Raw genomic sequence first — 26,356 nt, 5'->3', positions numbered from 1 at the left:
GCCCTGCTGAGGGCGGGGCCTTCGTGCCGCCTTGGCTTTTGGTGCGCTCGGTTCCAGCGTCGCCGCTGCGGCCTCGGCGCCGGGTGAGGTGACCGCGAAGCGGGGCCGCGCCGGCCCGGCCCGGCCTACGCGAGGTGTCTGGACGCCGAGAGGGACCGGGGCCGCTCAGGTCGTGCTGCCGGGCGGGGAGGGGCGCGCGGCACGGGCTAACGGCCCGGGGGGACGGTGGCGGGAGCGGGAGCTCTGCCGAGTCGCCGGTGGCCGCGCCCCGGCGCCGGGGCGTCTTCGGGCGGGAAGAGCTGCGCCCGCGGCGCCTGGGCGGTGTCGCGCGCCCCGGCCAGCGTAGGGCTGGCGCGCGCCTGGGGCGCTGCTGCGCGGGTGTGTGCGGCGGGGTATGAAGCGTGTGGGCTTGCGCGGGGGTACGTGCGCGGGTTTGTGGTGGAGTTCAGCGGTAGCGGCCTTGCCAAGGCACGTGTGCGTGTATGTGTCCTGGGGAGATACAGGGTTCTGCAAATGGAAAGGTGTGCACCAGTCTTTTCCGGGGAAGTAAAGAGCATGGCCGTAGGTGTGGGTGTGCACACGTGTGCAAATCGGGGAGAGTGGAAAGGCACAGAAAGGCACGTGTGCACTTTTGCATATTGGAGGTGTGCTGAGGGACTGGCCTTGCACCCACGGATTTAACAGGCCTATAGAAGAAATGACCCTGCACGTGGTTATATGTACATGTGTGTTGCATGGCAGAAGGGTTTTCTGTGCAGAGGTGTGTGCTAGTGTATATTGGGGGTGTACAGCAGCAATGGTACTTTGCAGGTGTGGAAGAAAGGCGGTACAGAAGGGCAGGCCTGTACAGATGCAGGGTAATAAATGCATCTATATACTTAAGAGGTGCAGAGAGGGTGATCCCACATACACACAAGGAAGGGGGGCAGTGAAGAGATCCCATTCGTGGGGGGGAATGGTGGGAAGGGTTTGTCGACTCAGCACAGGGTGTGACAGTATGTGCACAGCGTGATACAGAAACATATGCAGACTGGTAGTGAGAATGCTTTTTCCACTCACATAGATGTGTTGAGGGGGTTGTTGAAAGACTTGATTTTGTATATGGTCACCTGCATAGGGCTGCAGGAACAGGCCCCAGATGTGTGTGCATACAGACGATATGGAAGCAATGGCGCCAGAAGGGTGGCATGAATACACGTAGTAGCACATGGTGTGGGCAGAATAACCTATATACGTACCACACAGCAAAGTAAGTGGGAAGATCAAATGACTCCACAAGCACACAGACATATGCAGAGTGTAGAGATTGTAAAGAAAAGTGTTCCAGGCTCTTTGATTTTGAAAATCATCACTTTAGAAATGTGAATGTAGAATATACAGGTGGTATCATTTGTTTGTGAAACACTGATAAAGGGGTGTCTCATGCCTTTGAGACTGCCAACAGATACAGTAACGACTTGGTTGCTGTAAAATCTGGCCCAGAATTCCCCAGTCTTAAAAAGTCCTTGAACCTCTAATAGTCTAAAAGCCTTAAGATGGGATGTGGAAGAGCAGTAGACCAAAACAAGTAGAGGTTAATTATTTCAAGTAGTCCTTCATGGAGCACTGTTCTATTTGTTCTCCTTTCTGCTGAAGATTACTAGACTAGTCCCAGCATGGTGGAAGAGGAACTTTGGAAAGGAAGATCCCAGACTAGAGAAGGCTGTGTAGATCAAACTCAGTATATCATCAAACACCTAGAAACTAAGAGGCAACTGTTAGTGATTAATTATTTAAAAGAATTTCAGTGAACAGTTCTGAAAAGAGATGATTAGCCTGCAAAACCTGTTAATGAATTCTAAAATCATAGTGGCAACAAACTTAAAATTGTATCGCTAGGACATTACAGTTCTGCTTGAAGGAATATACTGTTGATGGTTGAAGGGACTTTGCCATTACTTGTTGACAGTGAATGCTATGTGAAAATACAGAACTATTTTTGCATTCACAGGCTCAGAACAGGTCAGAGTCACGATAGAATTCTGTCTGTTTTTAAACTGTGATGTAGAAATACATCACGTTTCTTTACAAATCACGATCCAACTTAACCTGAAAAACAATAAGCTGGTTTAATTTCCCCATGTAGTTAACACTTATATTGGATTGTTATCAGTCCTTTTGCTAGGGTAAGTATTTTGGTTCTTCAGAAAAACACGTGTTAAAACTGACAGCAATAGAAAAACTGTATTTGCACCAAGGCCTGCGTGTAGCTTACTTGCAAGTTTTTGAAACTATTGTGTTACAGAGGTTTAAGGCAGTACTAAAAATAATTCTGCTTTGGGGCTTACTGAAACCTAACGTTAATAGAAGTTGAAATGCACAAATAGCATGAATTCTGGTCCGTTCATATGCCTTTGAAGTATCTCCACATCTACCTCCGAAATTATTTCAGAAGACCATTATTACAGCCAATAGCAACTGTAACTAAATGTGATCTGTGTGGCCAGAAAGATGTGTCATCTAGCAATTCAATTCTGGTAGATCTGTAGTTATGATGAACCATAAGATTTTTTTTTTTTTAACAACTTACAGACTTATTATTTTAGGAGATGGTATTTTCTGGATTTGGATTGAAGGATTCTAGAATTTTAGACACTGCTTGAAGATCAAGGAGGACAGAAAACTATTCTGATTTTTAAAAGCCTGCTTTGCATAAATGAAGAGATAACTGCTTTTTCAGAGGGGAAGTGATGATTCTAGCTCAGGCAGGTAACTTGCAGTAAGCAGACTTTGTGTAAGCTCACTTTGTTACTTCCTTATTCTGTGCCCTTTTACTTTGGCTTCTCAGTTTATGTAGTATAGAATATGTATGCAGCAGTGGCTGATTTGAAGAGTCTTGTGAGGGGTTTGCTTCTAACAATACTAACATTATTCATGCAGTTTCAAAGGCAAGCTTATAGGGATGTCAGAAGTGGCCTTCACATCTTGAACATGAATTTGAATTAGTAGCTGTTTTTACATACGCAATGACAGGATGTCCTGCTCAGAACTGTTTCCAAAAAAGAGGTTGTTTTAGAAATGAAAAAGCAGTGGTTCTGTTAGATCTGAATCTAGCTAATGTGGTTTCAGATTTAAGTCAGTGATACAGGGTAACATGCTCTCTGACCTACCTATATACAGCATCCAAAATCCTGCAAAGTACTCTCTACATTTTCAACATGAGGTACTGAATTTCTTACATACATTTAAAATATTTCAAGCCTGTTGGACAGAAAGAAAGACTAGATTAAATTAAAACAGCCATCATATATGCACATAACTGCAGATGTTTTCAGCATGAGGAAATAATTAATTTGCCTGAAGGATTATCATCTGACCCTTTGAAAATGTAAAACAGTAATTAATTAACATACTACTTTTAAAGTAAGGTTCAAATGTAAATTCAAATGAAGGGGCTCAGTGTAAGCCAAATAATAGCTATTACTTTACAGCTGAATCCATAGAACTCAGCTTAATTTGTCATGATAGTAGTCAAATGCTGAAATTCCAGGCTGTGTCTATTCTACTGAGGTGGTTGGCATAGCCATAGCTGCTTTGCTTGAGTAAATGAGAAATGTCATTTCTTATGAGCTTAGTCATGGCAGCCATCTTTGCTTTTTGCCACTTCAGTTTCATTCTGAAAGGCAGTGTAAACTACTCTCTCAGGAATCATATTTATTGGAGTTAAACCAGAAAAAACATCACTGCCAGTCATAATTTTGCAGAGCTATAACGGATTGCAAGTAGAGACTGGAAATGTCTCTTACCTTTGACCACTTGGGATTCCTAATCACCCTAACATGACTATTTTACCAAAACATTGTTTCATTATGTGTGATAAAACCTAAACTAATCTGTGTTAAAAATAGGGAAATCTGTGAAAAGTTGCTGAATTTTGTAGGTTTCATAAGAGTGGAATGTCACAATAGCCTTTCTTTTAAAAATTGATTGAAAAAAATTATATGTAATATAAAAGGAGCATGAAATTGGATGTCAGTATTATCATGCTTGCATAGCAAATTCTCAGAAAGAGCCTCTCTAGCTGCCAAAACCAGTAGAGAGATTGATACTGCTCCATCTGAGATGAGCAATCCTTGTGCATTAATCTGGAAAAAGCTTATTTGCCATTAAACTGGAGTAAAAATCTGACATAACGTCAGACTTCATACTGAAAGGACAGTACTTACTTAAAATCCAGTTATTTTTGGAAGGAGAACAACAAAAAACTTATGAATAGCTGGTCTGATACCCTCTCCTACCAACTTAGTAGTTTCTGTTTGGGGAGAGGGGAAATTTGGGTTATTTGGGGGGAGTTATTGCTGTATCCTTTTTTAATAGGCTCTTCTTTTTCTTTAAAATGTTTTTTCCAATTGCTAAATGAAAATAAAACCCACAATAAAGACACCAAGGCAAAATGGTAAACACAGGATAGGTAAACATTAAAAATGATTACATAGTTTAATCAGCTACTAAACAAGCTCTAAAATTGGATTAGAGAAAATGTCTTGTTACAGTAACTGTTGATGTTTCTCGTAAAAATACAGAGTTTCTGTGGCATTTCAATTGTCAGCCAATAGCCTCCAAATTGCCTGATGATAATCAACATCCTTGCATGTCTATTTGCCTCCAAAAGTTGTCTTACTGTAATCTAATAATGTATAGTTGAATATCTTGATGTACTTTGGCCTGCAAAATAGTGTGGAAGGGTTTAGAAGTCAATGTTTAACTCCCTTTACCTCACCAAAGTGTGTTTAACAGATGCGTAAACTGATTTGGGCAAAAACTTTCTATTTTTGTTCACAGAGTCTATCGGTGGATGTATCTTTTAGCAGTTTGTTCCATTGTGTGGTTTTGGAATATGAGATTTTTTTCCTTCATTTACTAAGGCATCAATAATTTTTCTACTTACACAGAAGTTTCCATCTGAACAGGAAAAAGTCATTTTACTGTTTAATTGCAGTAGAACTTCATAATACTTAAATATTGTTTATATAGAATTTTTATATATTAATTATAGAAATAGAGGTATTAAAATCAAGTAAGTTTTAAGTAAAAAAAAAAAAAATCTGTCCTTTTTAAAATCTTCTAATGATAAGTACTGTAAGGTATCAGTTGTCTGTTATGGATGGATGAGTTAGTATGAGTCCCCAATTCTGGGCTGCACTTGTGTATGCTGTTCATGAAGTGTATCATTTACTTGCTATAAAGATTATTATTAATGCTGCTTCTTTTCTTTTTTTTTCCCCCCCCTATTATTTCAGGAAGTGTATTTCAAAAATCTTTCAAAACAGAAAGAAAAGAAAGTCATGGAGAAGAATGGAAACAACCACAAACTTCGTGTTTGTGTTGCTACTTGCAACCGTGCTGATTATTCAAAATTAGCTCCCATTATGTTTGGTATTAAGGCAGAACCACAATTCTTTGACCTTGATGTTGTAGTGCTTGGTTCCCACCTGATTGATGACTATGGGTAAGGTGAATTTTTGTATCTCTGCCAATCTGTTTCTGCGGTGTTAGCAATAATATCATGAATGTTAGGTAACAAAATCCCTGTCATTGTGAATGTACACAACAAAATTGTACATATTTTTTTCAGATTTTACTTCATTTTGCAGCTCCTTCTAAAACTGCATATTTCTTTTTTTTTTTCCCCCCAATCAATCTTGGAATTTTAGAAAGTTTTGTGTAAATGATCTTCAACAGGATCACAGACTATATGAAATGAGAAACTCAATTCATTCAGATTTCGCTAAGAATCTGGTGATTATTGAATGAAAATGTGCTATAGTTTTTTAATTTTCGCAGAGAAAGGATAATCTTCAGTCACTTTAAGTTGCAGCTCTTCCGCTTTTGGAGAAAGTACTTATATATTCCATATCCTAGGGGAATATTGTGAGTTCTTACTTCCAGGATTGTGGAGGAAGGAAAGGGTGGTTGTCTTTTTCTGACAAAATGAATAACTGACAGATATATTAGGTATGGTTTGGCAGGAGAGGTTAGGATCCCCTCTATAACACCCTATAAGTAAGTAGTCAGATCACCTGCCTGGGAGGATGGAATGTCTTGGTCCAAATCTCTTCCTTTGGAAGAACTTCCCACATTGAAGGTGAATATTCTCCTATTTGCTGGGGAAAAGGCAGAAGGAACAGCATGCATATTCTTGCTGGTGTTGTGGTTGTTCATTGGTTTTGCCTAGGCTGCATTTACCAGATTGGGCCCAGTAGGTGAAATAGATAGGAAGACCCTTGCTTTGCACATCAAAATCAGACTTTTGCATAAGGCTTGGAGCATATCAGCATAGATGAGCTTTTAGAAATGTTATGCATATCTTCCAGTAAAGACACTTTTTGGACTTTCCAATGAGAAGTTTCGGGACTTTATAAGTTAGGATGCGAGGAAGTTATATTATCTCAAACTACTAACACAGGAAGGTCCACTGCTGCCCATTCTCAGTTCTCTGTTCCTTGCTTTGTCCTGGAGATTGTTTCCATCTAATAACGTGACATGGCAAGGGAAATTCAACACCAGAGAACTAACCTGATTTAAAAAAAAAAAAAGACAACAAAAAAAAAAACAACCAAAAAACCCAATCAAACTTCTTGCCAGGTTAGCATGTTGAATTGCATCCTGTCTGATTTGAGAAATAAGGTAATCCCATTTCATTTGCTGAAGAGAAGAAACATGGCCCGGATTTTTCTATAGTCCTGAACCCTTTGCTGTCTGCAAGACTTGTGCAACGTAATATGAAATACTACTTTTCCAATTCCAAGGTGTTTAACACCTGTCTCTCTGATGTGAATGATTTGTAATGCACAAAGCAATAGAGATTTTGATCTGTTAGTTGTTTTGTGGTAAGTATTCTTAAACCCTGGTACTGCTTGGGGGTTTTCTTGGTACTTAGCCCTGCACTCCTTAATCTGGGGGATCCTAGAGAATTAGTTGGTCCTTGAAACGTGTGCGTCCCCGTGATTTGAGCAGGGTAATCAACAGTAGCAGAATTCAAATGATAGTGATCCTGTGAAATGTTTCATACTGAAACATTTGGAGGATAGTAAAAGAAACAAAACACCAAAAATGCAGTCTTGTTTGTTCCCTAGATTTTGATCTTTCAGAAGGGAAAGAATATAGAAGAGAGAAGAAAGTTATTTGAGATAAATGCACATAGTAGGGGACAAAGGCAGGTCTATGAAGGGTAATTGTAAATCGAGTTGGAAATTTAATGCAGTTTATGCTGTAAAAATCTGAGCCGCTTCACTTAGTCACATAAAAAGGATTTGCCTTTCAAAAAACCAAATTACCTGACAAGTTACTTGTAGGAATATATCCTGTGTGTTACAGCAGTGAGCAGAATTGAGTAGATATATAGGGTTTTCTTTAGTTACGCGGAATGGAGAGTGCTTCTTTACTTGAGCTGGAGCACTTTATAGTCTTTGCTATCTTTGCTCAGCTTGCAAATCGTGAGAATGTGAGTAGCGGAGTGGATTTAATGAAAATTAAATCTGATTTAAATCAGTTTGAAAGTGTAATCCTTTGAATAAGACAGTGAATGTGTCAGATGAATTGAAGACAAAATTGGAAAACTTCGGGATTTTTTCTCTCTTATTCCAACCAGAATGTGCAGATTACTTAGGTCACGTTTACTGAATGTGGAAGACAGGAAATCTTACACAGATCTATGATCTGTCATATTTCAAATACTTAACTGTAAACAATAACAATTCTCAGTATTCGAGGAATGTTTTAACTTTCTCATTATGGAATGAAGCTGGTAGTACGTGTGGAAAACCTTTTTCGTTTAGTGCGAAAGCCTGTTTCCTTTGAACGTAAGGCCTTTTTGTGCAGTTCTTAAGTCTATGAGTATCTAAGTCTTTATACAACTCAAATACAGAATCTGAAAAATGCATGCTAGCTGCAAAATGTTTTCCTTGAACATACAGACCTCAGCTTTGCATCATATATGTTGTACTTATACATTTGTCCAGCAAAGTTGATATATTGGTGAGGAGTCAACATACCTTTCCTGAAAGGAAATCATGCCATATCTATTCTCTGAAAGGCTCTGCAAACACATGACAAAGAATTTGATTTCTGAGGGTTTCTAGAACATGTTCAGCAAGGCTCCTCACTAAAGGTGTCTAGAAAAACTTGATGCTTGGAATATGAGGGAAGATCTTCACATGGATGAGAAGATTCCGTTAAAATCTTAAAAACTTGTTTCGTCAGTGAAGGAGATGTGATAAGCAGGCCTTTGTTCAAACCCAGTACAACTATTCTAATATGCAGTTGTTTTGTCAAGCTATGTTGCTGTAAAACCAAGTTGTATTTACTCTAACCCTTTTCCTGTTACCTTCAGTAATACCTATCGTATGATTGAACAAGATGACTTCGATATTCATACAAGATTGCACACCATTGTGAGAGGGGAGGATGAGGCAGCTATGGTGGAGTCAGTGGGCCTTGCATTAGTCAAGTTACCGGATGTCCTGAACCGCCTGAAACCTGACATAATGATAGTCCACGGGGACAGATTTGATGCTTTGGCCCTGGCCACATCTGCAGCCCTGATGAATATTCGCATTCTTCACATTGAAGGTGGGGAAGTCAGTGGGACCATTGATGACTCTATCAGACATGCTATAACCAAACTGGCCCATTACCACGTGTGCTGCACAAGGAGTGCAGAGCAGCATTTGATAGCGATGTGTGAAGACCATGACCGCATCCTTTTAGCAGGCTGTCCCTCATATGACAAGCTTCTCTCTGCCAAAAATAAGGACTACATGAGTATTATACGCATGTGGCTAGGTGAGCAGTACACCTTTTATGTTTTTCATATGACTTTCAACACTAGACAAACTCAGTAACTCGGTTATCAGTCTATGGGATCTGTTGACCAGTGGCTCTGAGAAAAGCACAGGAAAGAAGCAGATGGATTTCTTGCTAATAAGTTTAAGTTTGCTTAATTGGAGATGATTATCAAGCATCAACCTGCTTCTTCTCAAAAAACTAGTATATTTCGTAATAGTATCTACTATTTCTTTCTTTCTACATTTTCTTTTTCTTTTGATCTGTGTTCTATCATGTATAGCTGGAAAGCTACAAATCTGTCCTAGTAAACACATCTGGTCCTTTTGCCAAATCAAAAAAATAACTCCTTAAATGGGTAATTTCTCTGAGCTGAACAATTTAAAAACGGAACAGTCTTATATGAACAGTTACTGTGGTATAAAGGATGTATTTAAATAGAAGCAGAGCTGTTCAGGGCTAATCTAAAAAAAAATCAAAGGGAATTTATATTATGAACATTCTTTTGAGGAATGCAGTGCAACAGGGCAACATGCACCAAAGGCTTTTCATGCTTCATATTCATTTACGTACAAATAATTCCTGTAAACAATGGGGTTTTGTGTTTGCTTTTTATCTTTGACAAAGCAATCTCCTATGCGGCACATTAACTTGTGTAGTTGGAAGTTGGAATCTTCTTTGAGCAGTAGGTGAATATTTTGCAGATAAATTTTTTTATCAAATGTACTAAAACAAGTATGACTAACTTTTTTAAAGCAATGGGAATTAAGTCTTTGCTTGAGCATGGAGAACTGACAGAAAACCTTAGCAGCTTCGGGGCTTTCGTGTTATTCCAAATTTACACTGGTGTGAGAACAGGCTCTTGACCCTCATAAAGTCTTGCAAAGCTTTAGATGTAGGCCTGCAAGTTAACAGTTTGTTGGGGTTTAGGTAGTGGTCTCTAAAGTTATAAGACTTGCTTAGATAGGCAAATAACAACCTAGATCCTCCTGATACTCCCTTGAGTTTTATTGTTGCATTGAAATTTATGTGTTATCCCATTCAGTGCCTTGACCGTTGAGGCTTTCACATTGGTAGTTTCAAAAGTGTGTCCTCCCTTCCTCTTACTATTTTATGCTAATAAAAAACCTTTTCCTGGGCTCCATTTGGACAGGTGAAGATGTCAAAACCAGAGATTATATAGTTGCTTTGCAACATCCTGTAACCACAGATATTAAACATTCCATAAAGATGTTTGAGCTGACTCTAGATGCACTCATCTCCTTCAACAAGAGAACACTTGTTCTATTCCCTAATGTGGATGCAGGTGAGTAAAATACCTTCATGACAGGGGGGCTCATAACAGATAGTCTTTAAAGCATTCAATGGTTCTTATGGAGTGCCTTTGTCCCGGATGGAAATAGCTGGTCTCAGCATCAGGTGTGCATCTGCTGCAGCTCCATGTTTACATTGCTGGAGGACATTTCAGCTTTTCAGTGTGGGAAGATGAAGGGAAACCAGGTGACATGTAGAAGCAATATTAGTGCCTCTTAAATTAACTAAAAACTACAAAAAGATTTTTGCAGTGGATTTTGGGATCAAACTTGGGCTTAAGTGCCCAGCTTTGCAGCTTACACTATGAGGATAAAAAGAGAACAAAAACAACTCAGAATTGGCAACTCAGTGAAAAGCTACTAGCTCCTTTGCATGTTTGGACTTCCAGTTTAACGATAGGACTTGAATCATTTATTCTACTTCTTGTTTTTCTGTAGGAAGTAAAGAGATGGTTCGGGTGATGAGGAAGAAGGGCATTGAACATCATCCCAATTTTCGGGCAGTAAAGCATGTCCCATTTGACCAGTTCATTCAGCTAGTTGCTCATGCTGGTTGTATGATTGGTAACAGCAGTTGTGGTGTCAGAGAGGTGGGAGCGTTTGGTACACCTGTCATCAACTTGGGGACACGTCAGACAGGAAGAGAAACAGGTACATGTTTGCTTAACTACTTTAATTTCCTCATGGTTCTGAGGTTTTTGTGTTCCACAGGATAAAGTCAAATGAATGTTTGGCAGAGGCCATCTTGCAGTATCAGTGCAACATAATTTTTGACCCATTTTAAACCTTCACTGGCTATTCCTGTATCCTGTTAGTGCTGCGTGTGTGTTTTATGTAAGATAATAAGGCTTTTATCGATAGACAAGTTAAAATATATCTCCGTTTGCAGTGGATTCCATTTAGCAGAATAGGCAACTAATTGTTTTCCTTTATAGCTAGTGTGATATTTGGCATGTATTAATATTTCACTTTAAAAAAATATGAACTTTTCACCACTTCAGGAAGTAACTGTATTGTGGTATTTCACAGCTATGCAGATATGACACAAATAGCCATTTACCCCCTATTTTTATTCGTGCATTTTAAATTTAATAATAGAATTCTGTTGAAAGCTAATATTCTACTCTGTAGTGTTTTGTAATGCATGGCAGCATATCATAGGAGTCACCATTGCTTTCTTGGTAGCAAGGGGAGGCACATAGAAGAGCAGTGTCGATCTGACTGGAGTCTTTCCTGCTTAGAGGAAACAAAAATAATTATTTCTTCATTTCTAAGGCAATTCTTATCCTCTAATGTAATTTGAGGAGCTGACCTGTCCTGTTACGTTAACTTTTGTCACCTAGGTGAAAATGTTCTTCACGTTCGTGATGCTGATACCCAGGATAAGATTCTGCATGCTCTACAGCTGCAGTTTGGTAAGCAGTATCCATGGTAAGTACATTCATCTTGCTTCATTGGAGGGGATGTTAAAGCAGTAGAGTAAAAGTCATTTAGTCCCAACGTCGTTCATCATATTTGACTGGAGCGCTTTTAATGCACTAGTCTGAGGTTACAAATTATTTTTCATTTCACATGCCTCATTCAGAATCATAGTGCAATGTCCGGTATGCAGATTAGTATTTATAGAGCAAAATGTTACTAGTAATGTTTTGATATAACTAGTAATTTAACATCCAACAGAAAATCAAGAGGACAAAATTTATATGTTAGCTTAGGCTAGCATGATGAAGAGAGCTTATTCCATAGGAGCAGCACAGGGGAGAGCATCCTGTCTGCCTACCTTTGACTTGTGCCTGAAGGACACACTACTTTATAGCTGGATTGACCTCAGGCATGATACGTAGAGAGTCCTGAGTACAAATTTCCAGAGGAGCTGCAGGATTATAGCAAGATGCTTTTCGTTATTCTTCAGCCATACAGTATTGACCCTCTGTTCTTTAACGTGTAAGTTCCTAGAAACTTCAAGAGATAATATTTGTCTAATTAAAGACAAGAATCAAAAATACATTTCTTAAGAACCTCAATAGAGTAACAGAACCGAATTCTGTAATACCAAATGTCTGACACCATGTATGATGATATTTTAAAACCAGATTTATATGTTACAACTGACATGAATGTACCATTTACTATTATGTAGTTGTCATCTGTGTGATAAGTACATCTTGTCTGGACACGTAGCACGTATATAAACTTTCCATAATTTTAGAGCTTTATTATGTGGGTCCTTTCATTAAACTCTTAACTCTTTTTATTTACTTTTTTTTGGCATCATTAGCTTTCCAGCTTTCTACATTCCGTATTTCATATTCCAAAATGGAGCTAATGCCCAACTTGGACAGTCTGTAATGTGATCTTCAAATTACTAACACTACCTACCATATCCCATGAGAGACTTGAGTAGTGTGAGCTGTAGTATTGTCATAGTAGCCGTATCATAATTTTTTAACGACATAGTGTTAACAGCCTTCAGTCATATAAAGAACTTTATAGATTGCAGTGTATTTCCAATTAAATTGATTTTTTTTTCATATTATAGCTCAAAAATATATGGAGATGGTAATGCTGTTCCAAGGATTTTGAAGTTCCTCAAATCTATTGACCTTAAAGAGCCATTGCAAAAGAAATTCTGTTTTCCTCCTGTCAAAGATAATATCTCTCAAGATATTGACCATATTCTAGAGACACAGAGTGCTCTGGCTGTGGATCTAGGTGGAACAAATCTCCGAGTAGCAATTGTCAGTATGAAGGTAAATATTCTGTTGTGCTTTTAGATATTCTGCAGACTGCATTGGGCTGTGTGGTTTTGTACCTACAGTGGGGATATGGGTTTATGATGCAAAAGAACTCCAAAATAAAGCAGTCCTACTGGCTTTTGCTATTGAGGGGTAAAGTAGATTTTTCCCTCATTTGTTGCACCTCTCATACAGTCTTGATACAATTTGCCTGCTGGTTTGCTCTTCTAAGGCTGCTGTTAAACTAGCAAAGCCCATTTGCTGGTACATGGTCCTAGCTGCTCTCTCTCTGTAGGAAGTCATACAGTCCTTGAAGAACAGGACAGCTTTCAGATGTGTTGGTTCCCCATAAAAGGTGGCTCAGTTCACCCTGCAACTTTTTGTATGTCAAGCAAAAAACGGAAATGCTCCAAAAGCAGTCTTTTTACTTTCCCGCTGCCTTCCACAGCCATGTAATGGACACATGGAACCATTTTGAGCAACAACCAGCATCTAGCAAAGCAGTTTATTGAGGGAGAGTATGGGTTCACGGTGGCTGGATTCAGGATACAGATTTTTGCACCTCTTCTACCAAGAGAAGAACAGCCAGTAATCAAAACTTCTCAGTATCTTCCTGCATAGAAGCATAATCAGTAAGACGTACTGAGCCACAGCTGGAACAGTGTTCAGTGTAATGCATCACGCCACAGAGATGTAGACCAATTGGAGAGACAATCAGGAGAAAAAACCCAATAATTATTACAGACATGGAAAACAGGGAAAAGTTGAAGAAACTAGAATTGTTTAATCTAGAGAAGAGGAAATTGACTGGGGGGGAAAAAAAAGCCTTCAGATATGTAGAAGCCTCTTCCATGAAGAGAAAAATCAGATTCACTTGTGCGTGAACAAGTAGTAAAGTATTAAAACATTAGAAGGGAAAACTATTTTAAAGTTTTTCTTATTATCCAGCTTTCTTATTATCTTATTATCCAGCTTAGCTGGATAATAGTTCAAAGAGAAGGCTGGAATAGATAGTCTGGAAGGGTATGGTGTCTTCATTGCCGAAATAGTAAGAACTGGTTTAAAAAGGTCACTTAAAACCAGCTGAATTATAGTTCCTTGCATTGGAAAAGGGTGGTGGATTTGAGTTGTATGACAATCTTTTAAAATTCCTATCAAGTTTTTGCTTTGTTTTTTTTAATTGTGTTGACTGTGTCCTGTGATGTATGAGAAGAGATGCTTGATGGTTTAATACCATCATCAGAGTAAGTAGAATTTGATACATACACTAGAATCCATAGAGACTTTAAAGACTGAGTGAGTTTTGAGTCTGACGTGCCTCTCTTTCTGTAAAAGTTACCCATTTGAAATAGACTTGAAGTTATAGCCTTGTAAAGGCTGTATGGAGAGATGTTCAGATTTAGGGATACCGTGTGATTTAATGGTCTCCATGCTCAGAAGTTCCTCAACCCATTTCTCTGGTAATGGCACAGTCGGAAGCTTTCCTTTGCCTGTGTCATAGCACTAATAAGTATGCATTGCTTGCATAGCTCTGCCATAGACAACATATTACAAATGTTTGACAGCTAACTTAGAAAGATGAAAGTTCATACTCGGCAAACATAAAAAAACCTGGTCTTAAAAAACAGTAAGTGAGGCTACCAAAATGGCATCAGTATCAATCTGGTGCCAGATCACTTGCAAAGGCATTGTATAGTGAAACAGTAAATATACCCATGACCATGAGCTGATTATCCAGATCAATGGAGAAACCACAAAATTTCTATTTAAACTTGTGAGCGTCAAGCTTATGGGATAAAAATTACTTGGTGATGGTATAAAAATACTTGAAATAATTCTTATCAAGGTCGATAAATGAAAGGATAGTTAGGACTGAAGAACTTAACTCGTTTACATACCCGTCTTCTTGTTTGGGGGGAAAAAAGCTCTATAAAAATCCTGAACTCTGCAGCACTTTAAAGATGTGAATAAAACTCATGTTGAGAAGTCTTTGGCTTTTATTCTCGATGGGATTGGACAATTACTCCTACTTTTACACTGTTTACTTCCAGATAATTAGATCAGTTAGACATAGTTACCCAGAGAGAAAAGTAAGTTGCCTGCAGAAAAATGAAGGGCTATGTAAATTGACTTGATATGGTCCAGAATTTTTGCATTTTTTTAAAAGGAGATGTCTGGTACATCTTTAAGTTTACAGAAAACTTCTAAAAGTATAATTTTTTTAGAAGTAAAATTGACACTGCGTTTTGTGCCAACACAGCCAGGAAAAAAATGAATTTTAAAAAATCCTGTCCATTTTGCAGAGTGTAGCTTGAGGTGGCATTTATGAAAGTTGAAATGTTAGCAAGTCAAGAGCGAAAAGGATCAAACTTTCATAATTAAATTTACACAACAGATGTAAGCATTTAACAGGAAATGGCAGAGTTGAAGGTGTAGTTTTCTTTTCATGAAGAAAATAACTGAGTTTTCAAAAGCTCCTTTTAAAAGCTGTTGTGTCTTCTGATAATGTTTGCTGCAACCTTGTCTTCCAAAATAACTTCCTCTGATTCCCCTTCCCCTCCAAACCAGAAGTGAAGAAACTAAACATCATGAAAATTCCCAAACCCTATTGCTCATGTAATGGTGGGATCTAATACTCAAAACCATTGACGTCATGGAATTTTCTACGTTATTTCGGCAACAATGACTCGGCCATGTTGCATATAGACTGTCTTTGTAATTCCTTTTTGCTTAGCTGTATTAATACACTGCTGTTCACTTAGATATATTGTAGAGTACTGGGGATACAATAGGGAGAATAACATCTCTGAACAGCATAGCTTCTGCGGTTTCCTGGCTTAATCCTGCAATATTAACATTACATTAAGATTACTTCCTTAGTACCCACAGATTCAGGCATGTATAATGAATGCTTTCATTACCACTGCACGACTCCTAGGGTTGAAAATAATCCCTTCCTCCTGGACCCACCCTCCCCCATACAACATACATCACAGTAGATGGTACTCCAGAAATATTTCAAGTGACTCAGAAGTACAATTGCTTAGAAGAAAAGTTATTTCTGAAAGGATAGTAAATTTTGCATTGAAATGTCTAGCATTTCTCTTTGGCTGACTCTCTTCCTGCTGGTAAAATAGCAGTGTCTGTCACACCATGCAAAACTTCCATGTAGTCAAATCGGAAACATTTTATTCTTCAAACACTATGGGTTTTCTGTCCTTTTTAGCAATTGCTGCTCTTACTTTTTTTTTAACGCTTTATAGTATTGAGTTTAAGTGCATTGCTCATCATGGTTTACTAAGTGTTTTGCTGTATCATGGTTTACTCCTAACAACAGTGCCAGTAGCTCTTGTGGTATTTCTTTACACGATCCATGTATTCCTTAAAATATGTATTTTATTTCAGACAGGGGAGGTTGATTACAGAAGCAGAATGTAATGCCTAATCTTGCAAACTTGTCCCTCAGATTTGCACAGAACCGCCTGTAGGACCAAGATCTAAGGCATGCATCTGTATTTTTTTTTAAAAGAGAGAAGTTACGATTGTCCATTTTCAAGTTGACCTGTAGTTTAAATTGAAGAGAAATTTCATCATGAAGTACATTTCTATGGGGCATGTTTTGTTGTTTTTAATTTCTAGGGTGAAATAGTTAAGAAGTATACCCAGCTCAACCCTAAAACTTATGAAGACAGACTAGAATTAATTCTAAAGATGTGTGTAGAGGCTGCATCGGAGGCAGTAAATGTGAACTGCAGAATTTTGGGAGTAGGTAAGTTAAGAAATACTAACTTTGTCTTCTCATCCAAGTTTTTCAGCATGAAGTGAAATCACTACTGATTAGTTTAAAACACCTTTCTAAAACAGATCTTGTGTATTTTAAGCTCTTAAATTATATGAAAATCAGAAGCTGACTGTAAAGACTGAAGTTGCCCCAGTATGTAACAGCCATAAAAGCAATCTGCTAAGTTACATCTAAACTGTATCTAAAATGTGTGGTATATAGATTTTGTGGATTTTTAAGCTCCCTGCAGTCTCAGAATTGTGAGTCAGATGCTTAGTGTATATTGAAACAGCTCTTGAAACAACTGCAGCTGAGTCAAGTTTCCTTTACTGTCTGTAAGCCTTTCTTTATGGCCAGGATCAACTGTGCAGCAGAATCCTCAGTTACACTAGGACAGACTAAAAAGGCTAAAACATTAGATTAAATTTGCAGCTAGCAGAAACAAAAGCAACCTTTTTATTAATGTCCAGTTTACTTATACTGTAGTAGAGTTCCAAGTTAAACTGTGTGTTTATACCAGACAGGATGTCTTCAGTTTAATGATGACTGGGAGCTTTGGTCTCAGGTATTACAGTTATTTATTAAGGTGTCAGTTAATGTATCCTGGATTTTTAAGGAAGACATAAAGTCCTCATTTTAGCTGAGAAATGCTCCAAAAGAAAAGTAGTTTGCTCCAGACCAAAACTTACTTGAATCACATAGTAGGAAGAAAACTTAACTTGAACTTCTTTTAAAAGTATTTTTCAAAACAATGTTAAGTACACAAAGCCATAAGAAGAATGATGTCAGACCTTCAAATCAAATCTTTCAGACTATCTGTTGGGTAATACATATGACTTAACCACCCAGATTATTTTATTCTGTCCAAATGCGACATCTTGAAAGCCTCATAGTTCCTGTAGAAAAGATGGTAAACTCTGCAGTAGTCACTATTGCAAGTATCTAAGAACAGTTTACAGTTAGCTGTGTTTATTAGGATAATGAAACCATAAACTGGTTTACAGAGGTTTATATATGGGGAAAAAACTTTCCTTTTGTTTGTCATTTTACAAGAATTACATTCCTATTTATTCTTCAGCCCCCTTCCTTCTGTGACTGCTTACTGTTCAATTACTGAGTAGTAAAGGGAAAAGTTGTGCTACAGAGTAAGAAATTTCTTACCTGGCTATTTTTGTTAGCTGTTCTTTGCCTCATTCAGACTCACAGTTTGAATCAGAATACTAGCTGAAATTGAAAGTTCTCTTTAAAGAATGACGTATAATTCCTATGGGAATAATTAATGTATTAGATTCTAGTCATTTCGTTACGGCTAATAATCATAAGATGGAGAGTTCCTATAACTTTTTGGAGAATTTGTTGCAAGATTGAGCAGAAGGGCTGGACTTCTTATCAGTAACCCTGGCCTTCTTCAGCTATCATAGATAAGGGTAAAAGTAATAACCATTGGAAATGAATAAGGAGAAAGAGCTACTAACAGAAAGCAATGAAAAAAAGTGTTTTCCTCCTTTTAGTCCTATAAACTGCTGTCAGCAGTCAAAATACCTACATGAGCATAACTTCGATTGAAGAAGTCCCACTAAGACAAAACAGGTTTGCAGAGTGATTAAAAAGTAGGACTCTGGTAAAAAAATCATAATTTTCAACATCTTTTTGTCTTAATAATCAAATAAGTCTAGATTGCAACAGCTCTGCAGTTAGTTTCAATTTTGTTATTTTTGTTGGGTTTTTTTCACTCAAAACAAAGCATTTATATTAAAAACAGCTTTATGAAAATGGGGGAAAAGTAAAGACTATCAAGCCCGAAGAAGACTAGCAGCTGTTACTGAAATTTTTTTTTTACTTTTACAAAACACAAATTTTAAACCAAAGGAGATCCAGGTCTATACACAAATGTTGCAGAGAGGTACTTGTGAGAGCTATCTATTTACTGCTGTTAGGCAGTATTTAAGTTATCTTTCTGGAGCTGATAGTAGAGAGAAGAGGATGAAGAGATAGCTTCTGCTAATTCCCATAGTCGTTTACAATCAATTATAGAATTATGGCGTTTAGGTAAAGTTGACATGTTTTACTAAGCTATTGCTGAGTTAGCAACTAAATACTAAATAAGGTTTTGTTGTAATAAAAATTTGGCTCTTAAAATCCTAGGGAGACTTTCACAGATTGACATTGGGGATGTCATTTCTATTAGGTACTTGCTGACAGGTTCTCAGATTTGTTCTGTACAAAGTGAGATTTTGGGGGGGTCTTACAGCTGTAATGTTCAATTCAGCTGCTTGTCTTGTAGCTTTTGTGCTGCTTTCTATTACAATGTTAACCCTGGGACTCTTTTTTCTGAAAATCTTTAGATATGTGACACAATTATATAATCTCTGTACAAGAACAATAGATAAAATGTTCAAACTTTGTTGTCTAAAGCTAAATACCTCCACAGTAGAGTGGCCTACTTTTCAGAGATCCTGACAGAGCCCATCAACTTTGGAAGCCTTTCGAGCTAGAGAAAACTGGTTTGGTTAATAGTGTTTATTATTAGCCATTATTCCGTTCAGTAGACAAATCTCTGAACACAGTCTTGATTTTTCTGGAAAACAGTGCATTTTTAAGTAGAAATTACTACTCAAAGTCCAGAGATTATTTTTAGTCATTCTATATCTTGAGAGTTAGAGCGAATTTCAGGACACTTCTACTGTTCCAGGGTTTGAACAATTTATTTGTACAGTTTGCTATTGTAAGTCTTTCATACACAACTAAAAAGAAACACAAGTATTAAGTGCTTGCAATCTCTAACACTAACCATTACCCATCTAGTTAGTCTTAAGATACTGGGTGCATTGTGATTAAAGTAATGGAGTTCTATGAATTATCTTTACATGTCAGACATTGCACTGCCAGTAATACTTAGAAATTTTTACTTTCACGCTCTGCTTCAAAGCCTAGTATTAGAAATAAAAATACTTGTCATTGCAAAGAGAAAAACAGATCTTTTAATTAAAAGTATTACACTGACTTAGTTTTTATTTTTCTTTCCTGTATTTCTGCAACTTAGGTATTTCCACAGGAGGACGGGTAAACCCCCGAGAAGGAATTGTGCTTCACTCTACAAAACTCATTCAGGAGTGGAGCTCTGTGGATCTCAGAACTCCAATATCTGATGCTCTGCACCTGCCAGTCTGGGTGGACAATGATGGAAACTGTGCTGCTCTAGCAGAGAGGAAATTTGGTCATGGAAAAGGAATAGAAAATTTTGTAACACTCATTACTGGTACAGGTGGGTATGTTATGGTTCAATGAAACCCAAAGTCAAAATATCAGCACCATCATTCAGAGGCTCAGCTGATCTTAAAAGCATAAACACCACCACTGTGCCTGCAAAACCCTAATATTTATTTGGTTTAAGAACAAACGAAAAATCCACCTGCCACTATATATATTTGTTTCTTTAATTTTCAGGTAAATGAAACCTCTTGCATAGCATAAGCTTCTTGATAAAAGAAGTCCTGCTTATATAGCCATGAAAGCAAACCATTTTTTCAATATAAGGAAAATCTGAGCAACTTTAGCTGGAATAATTTTGCTTTTTTCAGCTTTATAGCTTAATTCTCTTCCAGCTGCAGAAATACAAGTCAGATCAGGATATGAATCTAGAAGATAAGCAATTGAGTATGAGAGATGATGCTTATTATATCTCAAATGCAAAGGTGGCGTAACTTTCCTCCTTTGTTATATATAGTGTATGTATATACTATATAGTCCTTTAGAATGGTGGCAATATACTAGCTGATGGATTCCCACCCAGGGTTTGGGAACGGGCAGCAGAGGATTGCAGATTTAAATGTCCTGGCTCTTTAGCACACAGGCTTAGCTGTCTAAATACTGCATTAAAACACCTCTGAAATGGAAAATTTTAAGGCCACTTGAAAGGTTAGTTTTGTGCCTAAAGAGTATGACTCACAAGCGTAAAAGATCTGTCATAGTAGTTCAGTACCATCCATAGGCTTTTTAAGAAAGGGGAAGCATTATATACCATTTTGATACACACATATGAATAGGAGGGAGCTATGAGCTTGCTTATTCGGTGTGTTGAACAGAGAAGAGTTCTTCAATAACCAGTAATTTTTGGTTTCCAGCATAGAAGACCACTGATGCACATATTTTATCTTGTCTGTATTAGAATAAGCAAATGTCAATGTCCTGCAGAATTGGGGCCTTTAAAAACTGTCTTTTTTTTTTCTTTTTTTTAATCATAGAAGTTTTCATGTCTTTGCAGGAATTGGAGGTGGAATCGTTCATCAACATGAATTGATCCATGGCAGTTCTTTCTGTGCTGCTGAGCTTGGGCATATTGTTGTATCTTTAGATGGACCAGAGTGCCTGTGTGGTAGCCAAGGATGTATAGAAGCATATGCTTCTGGAATAGCATTACAGAGAGAAGCTAAGAAACTGCATGATGGTATCTATGTACTTTATTTTTGAAAACATGATTACTAAATTGCAGTATAGGAAGAAATTTGCACAGATGATATTAAGAAAAATAGACCTGCAATCTTTTTCTAGAAGGAGATGAGAATAGGTGTACAGGCAACCAGATAGGATTCCTGTGTATGGCCAACCCAGGAGCTGCCACAACCTGCATAGTACAATACAATTCCTTTTCAGTGATGGCAATACCCAGGCAACCCACATTTGGAACCACTGGTCTCAAAATTACCAGAAGCATGTAGCAGAGCTTAGTCTTTCCTTTTTAAGCATGCTGTAAGGTTATCTGACAAGGATTCTCTGAGGTTTGGTTTCACAGTGATTGTCTTTCAGCAATAGCTTCTCTTAGATAAGTTTGAGAACATTTATATTTTATTTTATTAACTTTTGGGGGTGACAAGACTAGTGAATTACCATACTGTTTGAGTTTGATGCCCTGCTTCTACAAGTAGTTCCCTGAATAATATGGATATGACCGCTTTGGCTAAACTCGGGGTTGGACAGATTGCTAAGGATTCAGGCTTCAGTGTGCAAGTAAAAGAGATGTAAAGATCTTAACTGCCTGTTTGTCACCCTCCATTTCTTGACTTACCACATCATGATGTTTTTCTCTTGGTTTCTCTCCTACTCTTCAAACAGAGGATCTGCTTTTAGTAGAAGGAATGTCAATGAAAAAGGAGGATATTGTTAGTGCTGCACATCTCATTCAAGCAGCTAAACTTGGGAACACAAAAGCAGACGGCATTCTCAGAACAGGTGAGAACATAGCCTAAAGTGGGAACCCTCCCATGATTAGATTTTTGGGGATACAGAAATGGTAATGCACTGTAACACTACAAACACAACTCTACACATTGAGGACCTCTCTATATAAAATTACTAATGGTAATGAAATGTTAAATATAAATGTTGGAAGAAATGTGAGTAGAAGTGTGTATTAAAAGTCTCTCTTCCAATAAATGAGAAGATGAAAAGTTTCTGTGAAGATAGGTTTTAAAAAAGTGAGGTCTCAATATTCTCATATTGGAAAATTTGGGGACATTTCATTGTAGGCAAGTGAATGGCTAGTCTGAGCAAGCAAAGGCAATTTACATATTACTTTACATGGGATATTTTACTGTTTTACTAGCTTTAAACACAGTCCTCTTCCTCATACATAGCTGATAGCACTAAGATGGTAGAATAATGCTTTCCTATTTTCTCTTAGCTTACAAGAGTAGTAATGCATTGCTTTGTCTTTCACATCTGTATCATTGGAAAATGCATTATTGTGCAATAAATTTGCCTTTTTTTCTTTTACTTTTGAAAGAAAAATTAATGGCAAACTCATATTGTCTGGTAACATAAACTCAAAACTTCTTCTATATGCCATATGGAATAGAACACTTCCCTGACAGTGTCATTTGCTGTTAACAGACCTACTTCAACAACTAATGCTTAGACTGCTTTGAGTATTTTACTTAATTTGTTTTTATTTTATCTTTTCAGCTGGGACAGCATTAGGCCTTGGAGTTGTGAACATTCTGCACACCATGAACCCCTCTCTTGTGATCCTTTCTGGAGTTCTAGCTAGCCACTATGTTAATGCTGTCAAAGATGTGATAAATCGACAGGCTCTGTCCTCTGTTAAAACTGTGGATGTGGTGGTCTCAAATCTAGCAGATCCTGCTCTTCTTGGAGCTGCTAGCCTGGTACTGGATTATACTACACGTAGAATATACTAAGTACCTGGAAGAATTATAGAAATGGACTATTCAAATTTCTAATGGGTGGAGGGAATACTTTGCCCAACATTTTTCTTTGAGAGCAGCTACTGAATCAGAGTAGTATTCTGACTAGTTAGTGACTACTTCAGCATTTCCCAATTAAGGTAATATCGGTTTGTATTTTTCCTAAATTTCATCTGACTTCATAGGAACTAATGTGCAATTCTGTTGGTTTTAATCATCTCTGTTGGTAAACCCATATGTTGCTTTAAGTGCAGTTGAATTATTTATAAGCATATCTTGATGTATGGTGGGGAATATGTGTATGGCGTGTCAAATCAGAGCTAACATTTGGGGATCCATACCTCATTTCCCACCTATGTGAAATGAGAAGTCCACAATGTGACCAGCTGTTCAGTTTCCAGGCTTCCACTCACGAAGTAAATATGATGTAATCACCAATAGCAGGTAGTAATTTCAGTGGGTAGAAACGAGGGAAGTTGCCTCTACAATCAAAAAGACTGCATCTGGAAATTGTGGTTCATGGAGGAGGCAGTTATTTATTACATCATCCTTAGAGGGCAGAGTCCCATTTTAGAAGCTTTGCATATGAAAGAAAAGATCATGGTCTAATGAATTTACAGCCCGCAGAGCAGTCCAAACAAACTGACAAGTGTAGCAGTGAGCATCTTTGTCTTCTGGCTATGGCCAACAGTAAATTATTTGAATTTTATTGTTTGGCGTTTTCTCAAGGGACTTAGTCTACTACTTTGTCTGCTAAATTAGTAGAGAGGGGATTGTTTATTCTTTGGTAGCCAGTTAACTCAGCTAACTTCAGCCATGTGCTGCATCTGAGCATAAAGACTCTACCTGTCAAGAAATCTCTTCCATTGCAGAGCGACATAGTGCATCTCCTCAGCAGTTCTGATGGCTGCAGGTATACTGTTCTTTTCCTGCATTCACCATCAGCTCGCAGGATGGAAAGTCAAATCTGAGCCTCATCCTCACCTTCAAGACATTCAGAAGCCTGGGAGCAAAGTATGTGAAATACCGTGGTTTACCTAGGCAGGCCTTGAGTGGTTTATGTTTCTTTAACTAGTCTTCTTGATATATAGCTGTGTCTTTATCCAGCTGCTTTTTAGCATACTTTCAAGATACTGTAGTAGTAACTATTTGACACAAGGAGAAACTGAAAAACAGACCCATCTAACCGATCAGCTATCCCAGAAAGAAGATACCTGTGGAGAAGGTCACAAGATCATCCTCTGTCCTGCATTTAATGGCCTGTTTTGACATTCAGCTCAGCCACCACTGATGGTATTCTCAAGCCCAGTAATGTACTAGTACAGGGGAATTAAAGGGGCTATTTCCACACTCAAACTTCTCCTCCAACCAAAATGAAACAACCTTCTGCAACCACTGCCCTCTGCTGTACAATAATCTTGGATTGAATAGCTGTTACTATAGTGAACCACTTTACCGGCTAATTCTGGGATATAATCTATAGAAGTTGCCTTCACTTCATCCTCTCTTCCACAAGGAATGCTTACTGAGAACTCACATCTTCGTAGCAGACTTTAGAAACACCACCAGATTTCTTCCTGATATCTCCAGGAATAATTGTGCAGCCTCTATACCATAGTTTTCCTCAGAATCAGCAAATACTGGCTCTTAACCGTTTGCAAAGTTATAGTAGGCTTTATGTCACCAGGGGTTCTTCATTCCTCTTCCTATGTGTCTTGGTTTACTTGGTGATTCCCAGTAACTTCAATACCAGAGCAGTAGTTCCATGAGCAGGTCAAGGAGAAATCAGCTTTGCTTTACAGTGATAGTAGCTCAAGTCAGGAGTAACACTATTAAGGTTCTAACAGAGAACCTGTCATTTGATCTTTCCATCCTCTAACATCACAAGGAATGCCTGACTAAAAGTGGGACCAGGCTTTTGCTTTCCAGACATCCTGAAGCTAGGATATTTTTGATATCTCAGACTCCTGATATGTTTTTCCCCAGCAGCTGAAGGGAGGGTATAGGTATAGAGAAAACACGAAAGACTAAAACATATTTGAAAAGTTTTACTTTATACACTTTTAACATCTAGTCCTATTAAGAAAATGGTTTTTTGAATGCTTTTGAAGATGTTTTCTATGTCAGCTGGACAGGAACATCCTATATATGTGCAGAAGTGGTGCAGAAGTCTTTGTAGTTTTCCCTGAGAAGTTTGTGGGTTTATAAAATCAAAAAGAATTAAAGAAAATAAAATTTAATAGCATAGTAGTGATTTTATTTGTTTGTTTCTCCTTCCTCCCCTGTTGGGAAACCTCCCTCACACTTCAGGCACTCTATTGTGGACCAGAGGTTTTATGAACATTAGCTCCCAATTGTATCTAAGCCCAGGGGGAGCGAACATCACATGTTCACAAAACATCTGCAGTGCTGTGCTATTTGGTTACTTGATGCTGGCCCTATGTCCTTTAGAGCAGCCCGTACCATGGAAGTCATGGGCTCCACTGAGGGAAAACCAGCTTTTTATATCCATTACTGGGAGGGAAGAAGACGACAGCTGAACTCTCTTTCCCCATGTCAACATTTCAGAGCCTAAAGAAGCAGTGCCTTCTCATTACCTGCATTGGCAGCATCTGCTAATACCACCTGTTGGAGGAGGAGGTTTGGTTTTGCAGTGTCCCTCGTAACTGCATATGATATCCTAACTTGCTGAAGCCTTAGCAAGAATGCCACTGTCCAGTCCTCTAAGCAGAACTGCATATGACACTTGAGCATGGGCGGGAGGAGATGCCTCGTGGACATGCATGTTTATAACCAGCATTGCATGAGCATGTACCAGCAGTACTTAAAACTGCAGAGTGCCAAAAGGTTGGAAAGTGACTTGAGAACTGAAATGGAGTTCTTAGTGCTGTAGCTTATAATTCATGTAACCAATTTAAGACCTCTGTGAGTCCCTGTACTGCAGTGCTCCTCATCCTTGCATCTGGTGGAAAGAGAATGCATTGTCCACAACAGCTCTGCCTAAGCATAGAAACTCAACCAGCCAGGACCTGGGACCATGATTTTGCTAGCTAACTTTTTACAGATCATTGCTGATGCTTTGCAAGCCACATAGCTAATCAATACAGCATCAAGGTTTGGCATTTCTTTTATGGTCTCCTGAGGAGCAAGTTTAGTTATTCAGTATTTTGAGTCTTTGATCTGCCATCCAGACACTCAAAATTAACAAATGCCTCAGCCTTCTGATGGCCTTGAAGCACTGTCCTTCATTTAAGTGTATTAAAATTGTCAGAAGGACGTATTACCAATGGAGGCACTGTCAAGTTTGTATCACAGAAACACATAACAGACAGTAAGGTGCAGACAGAGTTTATACTCTGATTCAATCTGCATCCATGAAATCTGATCGCTGTGTCCCTTTCAAATGCTGTGGAGAGTTTACAGTCATTAGTAAGGGTAAAACACTTGGACTGTACACCCCTTGGACCATTCCAGATAATTGTATTTGGAAAATGGTTTATC

General features: G+C 38.2%; 2 protein-coding genes and 1 long non-coding RNA gene across 20 annotated transcripts in view; 1 reads left to right on the top strand and 2 right to left on the bottom strand.

The window, feature by feature from the left end:
- Positions 1 to 25,105, top strand: GNE (glucosamine (UDP-N-acetyl)-2-epimerase/N-acetylmannosamine kinase). 2 transcript variants are annotated; one of them, XM_075137337.1, is made up of 12 exons: positions 1 to 169; positions 5,280 to 5,488; positions 8,372 to 8,823; positions 9,977 to 10,129; positions 10,575 to 10,787; positions 11,480 to 11,567; positions 12,676 to 12,886; positions 16,511 to 16,640; positions 19,696 to 19,917; positions 20,917 to 21,099; positions 21,765 to 21,881; positions 22,614 to 25,105. In XM_075137337.1, the coding sequence occupies exons 2-12, from the start codon at positions 5,325 to 5,327 to the stop codon at positions 22,847 to 22,849; spliced, it is 2,169 nt and encodes a 722-aa protein (XP_074993438.1). In that variant the 5' UTR covers positions 1 to 169; positions 5,280 to 5,324; the 3' UTR covers positions 22,850 to 25,105. The 2 variants fall into 2 exon arrangements, with proteins under 2 accessions (XP_074993438.1, XP_074993440.1); XM_075137339.1 differs by having other exon boundaries at positions 81 to 169; positions 8,372 to 8,610.
- The window catches only part of CLTA (clathrin light chain A), a 35,612-nt gene continuing 19,787 nt past the window's right edge, over positions 10,532 to 26,356 (bottom strand). For 2 of the 17 annotated variants that reach the window (XM_075137343.1, XM_075137356.1), the window contains 2 exons: positions 21,718 to 21,772; positions 11,297 to 11,369 (listed from right to left, as the gene is read on the bottom strand). In XM_075137343.1, coding sequence (XP_074993444.1) covers positions 21,722 to 21,772 — 51 coding nt within the window. In that variant the 3' untranslated portion in view covers positions 11,297 to 11,369; positions 21,718 to 21,721. Of the gene's footprint in view, positions 11,373 to 11,640; positions 12,010 to 21,092; positions 21,840 to 23,519; positions 23,859 to 26,356 lie in introns of those variants that run through there. The other 15 variants (XM_075137353.1, XM_075137358.1, XM_075137354.1 and 12 more) reach the window with 12 other exon arrangements.
- On the bottom strand, positions 11,641 to 19,702 carry LOC142075661 (uncharacterized). Its single transcript, XR_012670979.1, has 2 exons — positions 18,199 to 19,702; positions 11,641 to 16,433 (listed from the first exon to the last, which is right to left on the bottom strand). It is a non-coding gene; the product is annotated as an uncharacterized LOC142075661 (long non-coding RNA).

Source organism: Calonectris borealis, chromosome Z (genome assembly GCF_964195595.1).
Source record: "Calonectris borealis chromosome Z, bCalBor7.hap1.2, whole genome shotgun sequence".
Taxonomy (NCBI): Eukaryota; Metazoa; Chordata; class Aves; order Procellariiformes; family Procellariidae; genus Calonectris; species Calonectris borealis.
The sequence above is the reverse complement of the archived record's forward strand: the minus strand, read 5'-3'. Positions and strand labels throughout refer to the sequence as shown.

Coding starts and splice junctions, on each gene's coding strand:
- GNE (XM_075137337.1), top strand. CDS start 5,325: ATGGAGAAGAATGGAAACAACCACAAACTTCGTGTTTGTGTTGCTACT. Junction 16,641..19,695: donor CTGCAGAATTTTGGGAGTAG/GTAAGTTAAGAA, acceptor TCTGCAACTTAG/GTATTTCCACAGGAGGACGG. Junction 19,918..20,916: donor AACACTCATTACTGGTACAG/GTGGGTATGTTA, acceptor ATGTCTTTGCAG/GAATTGGAGGTGGAATCGTT.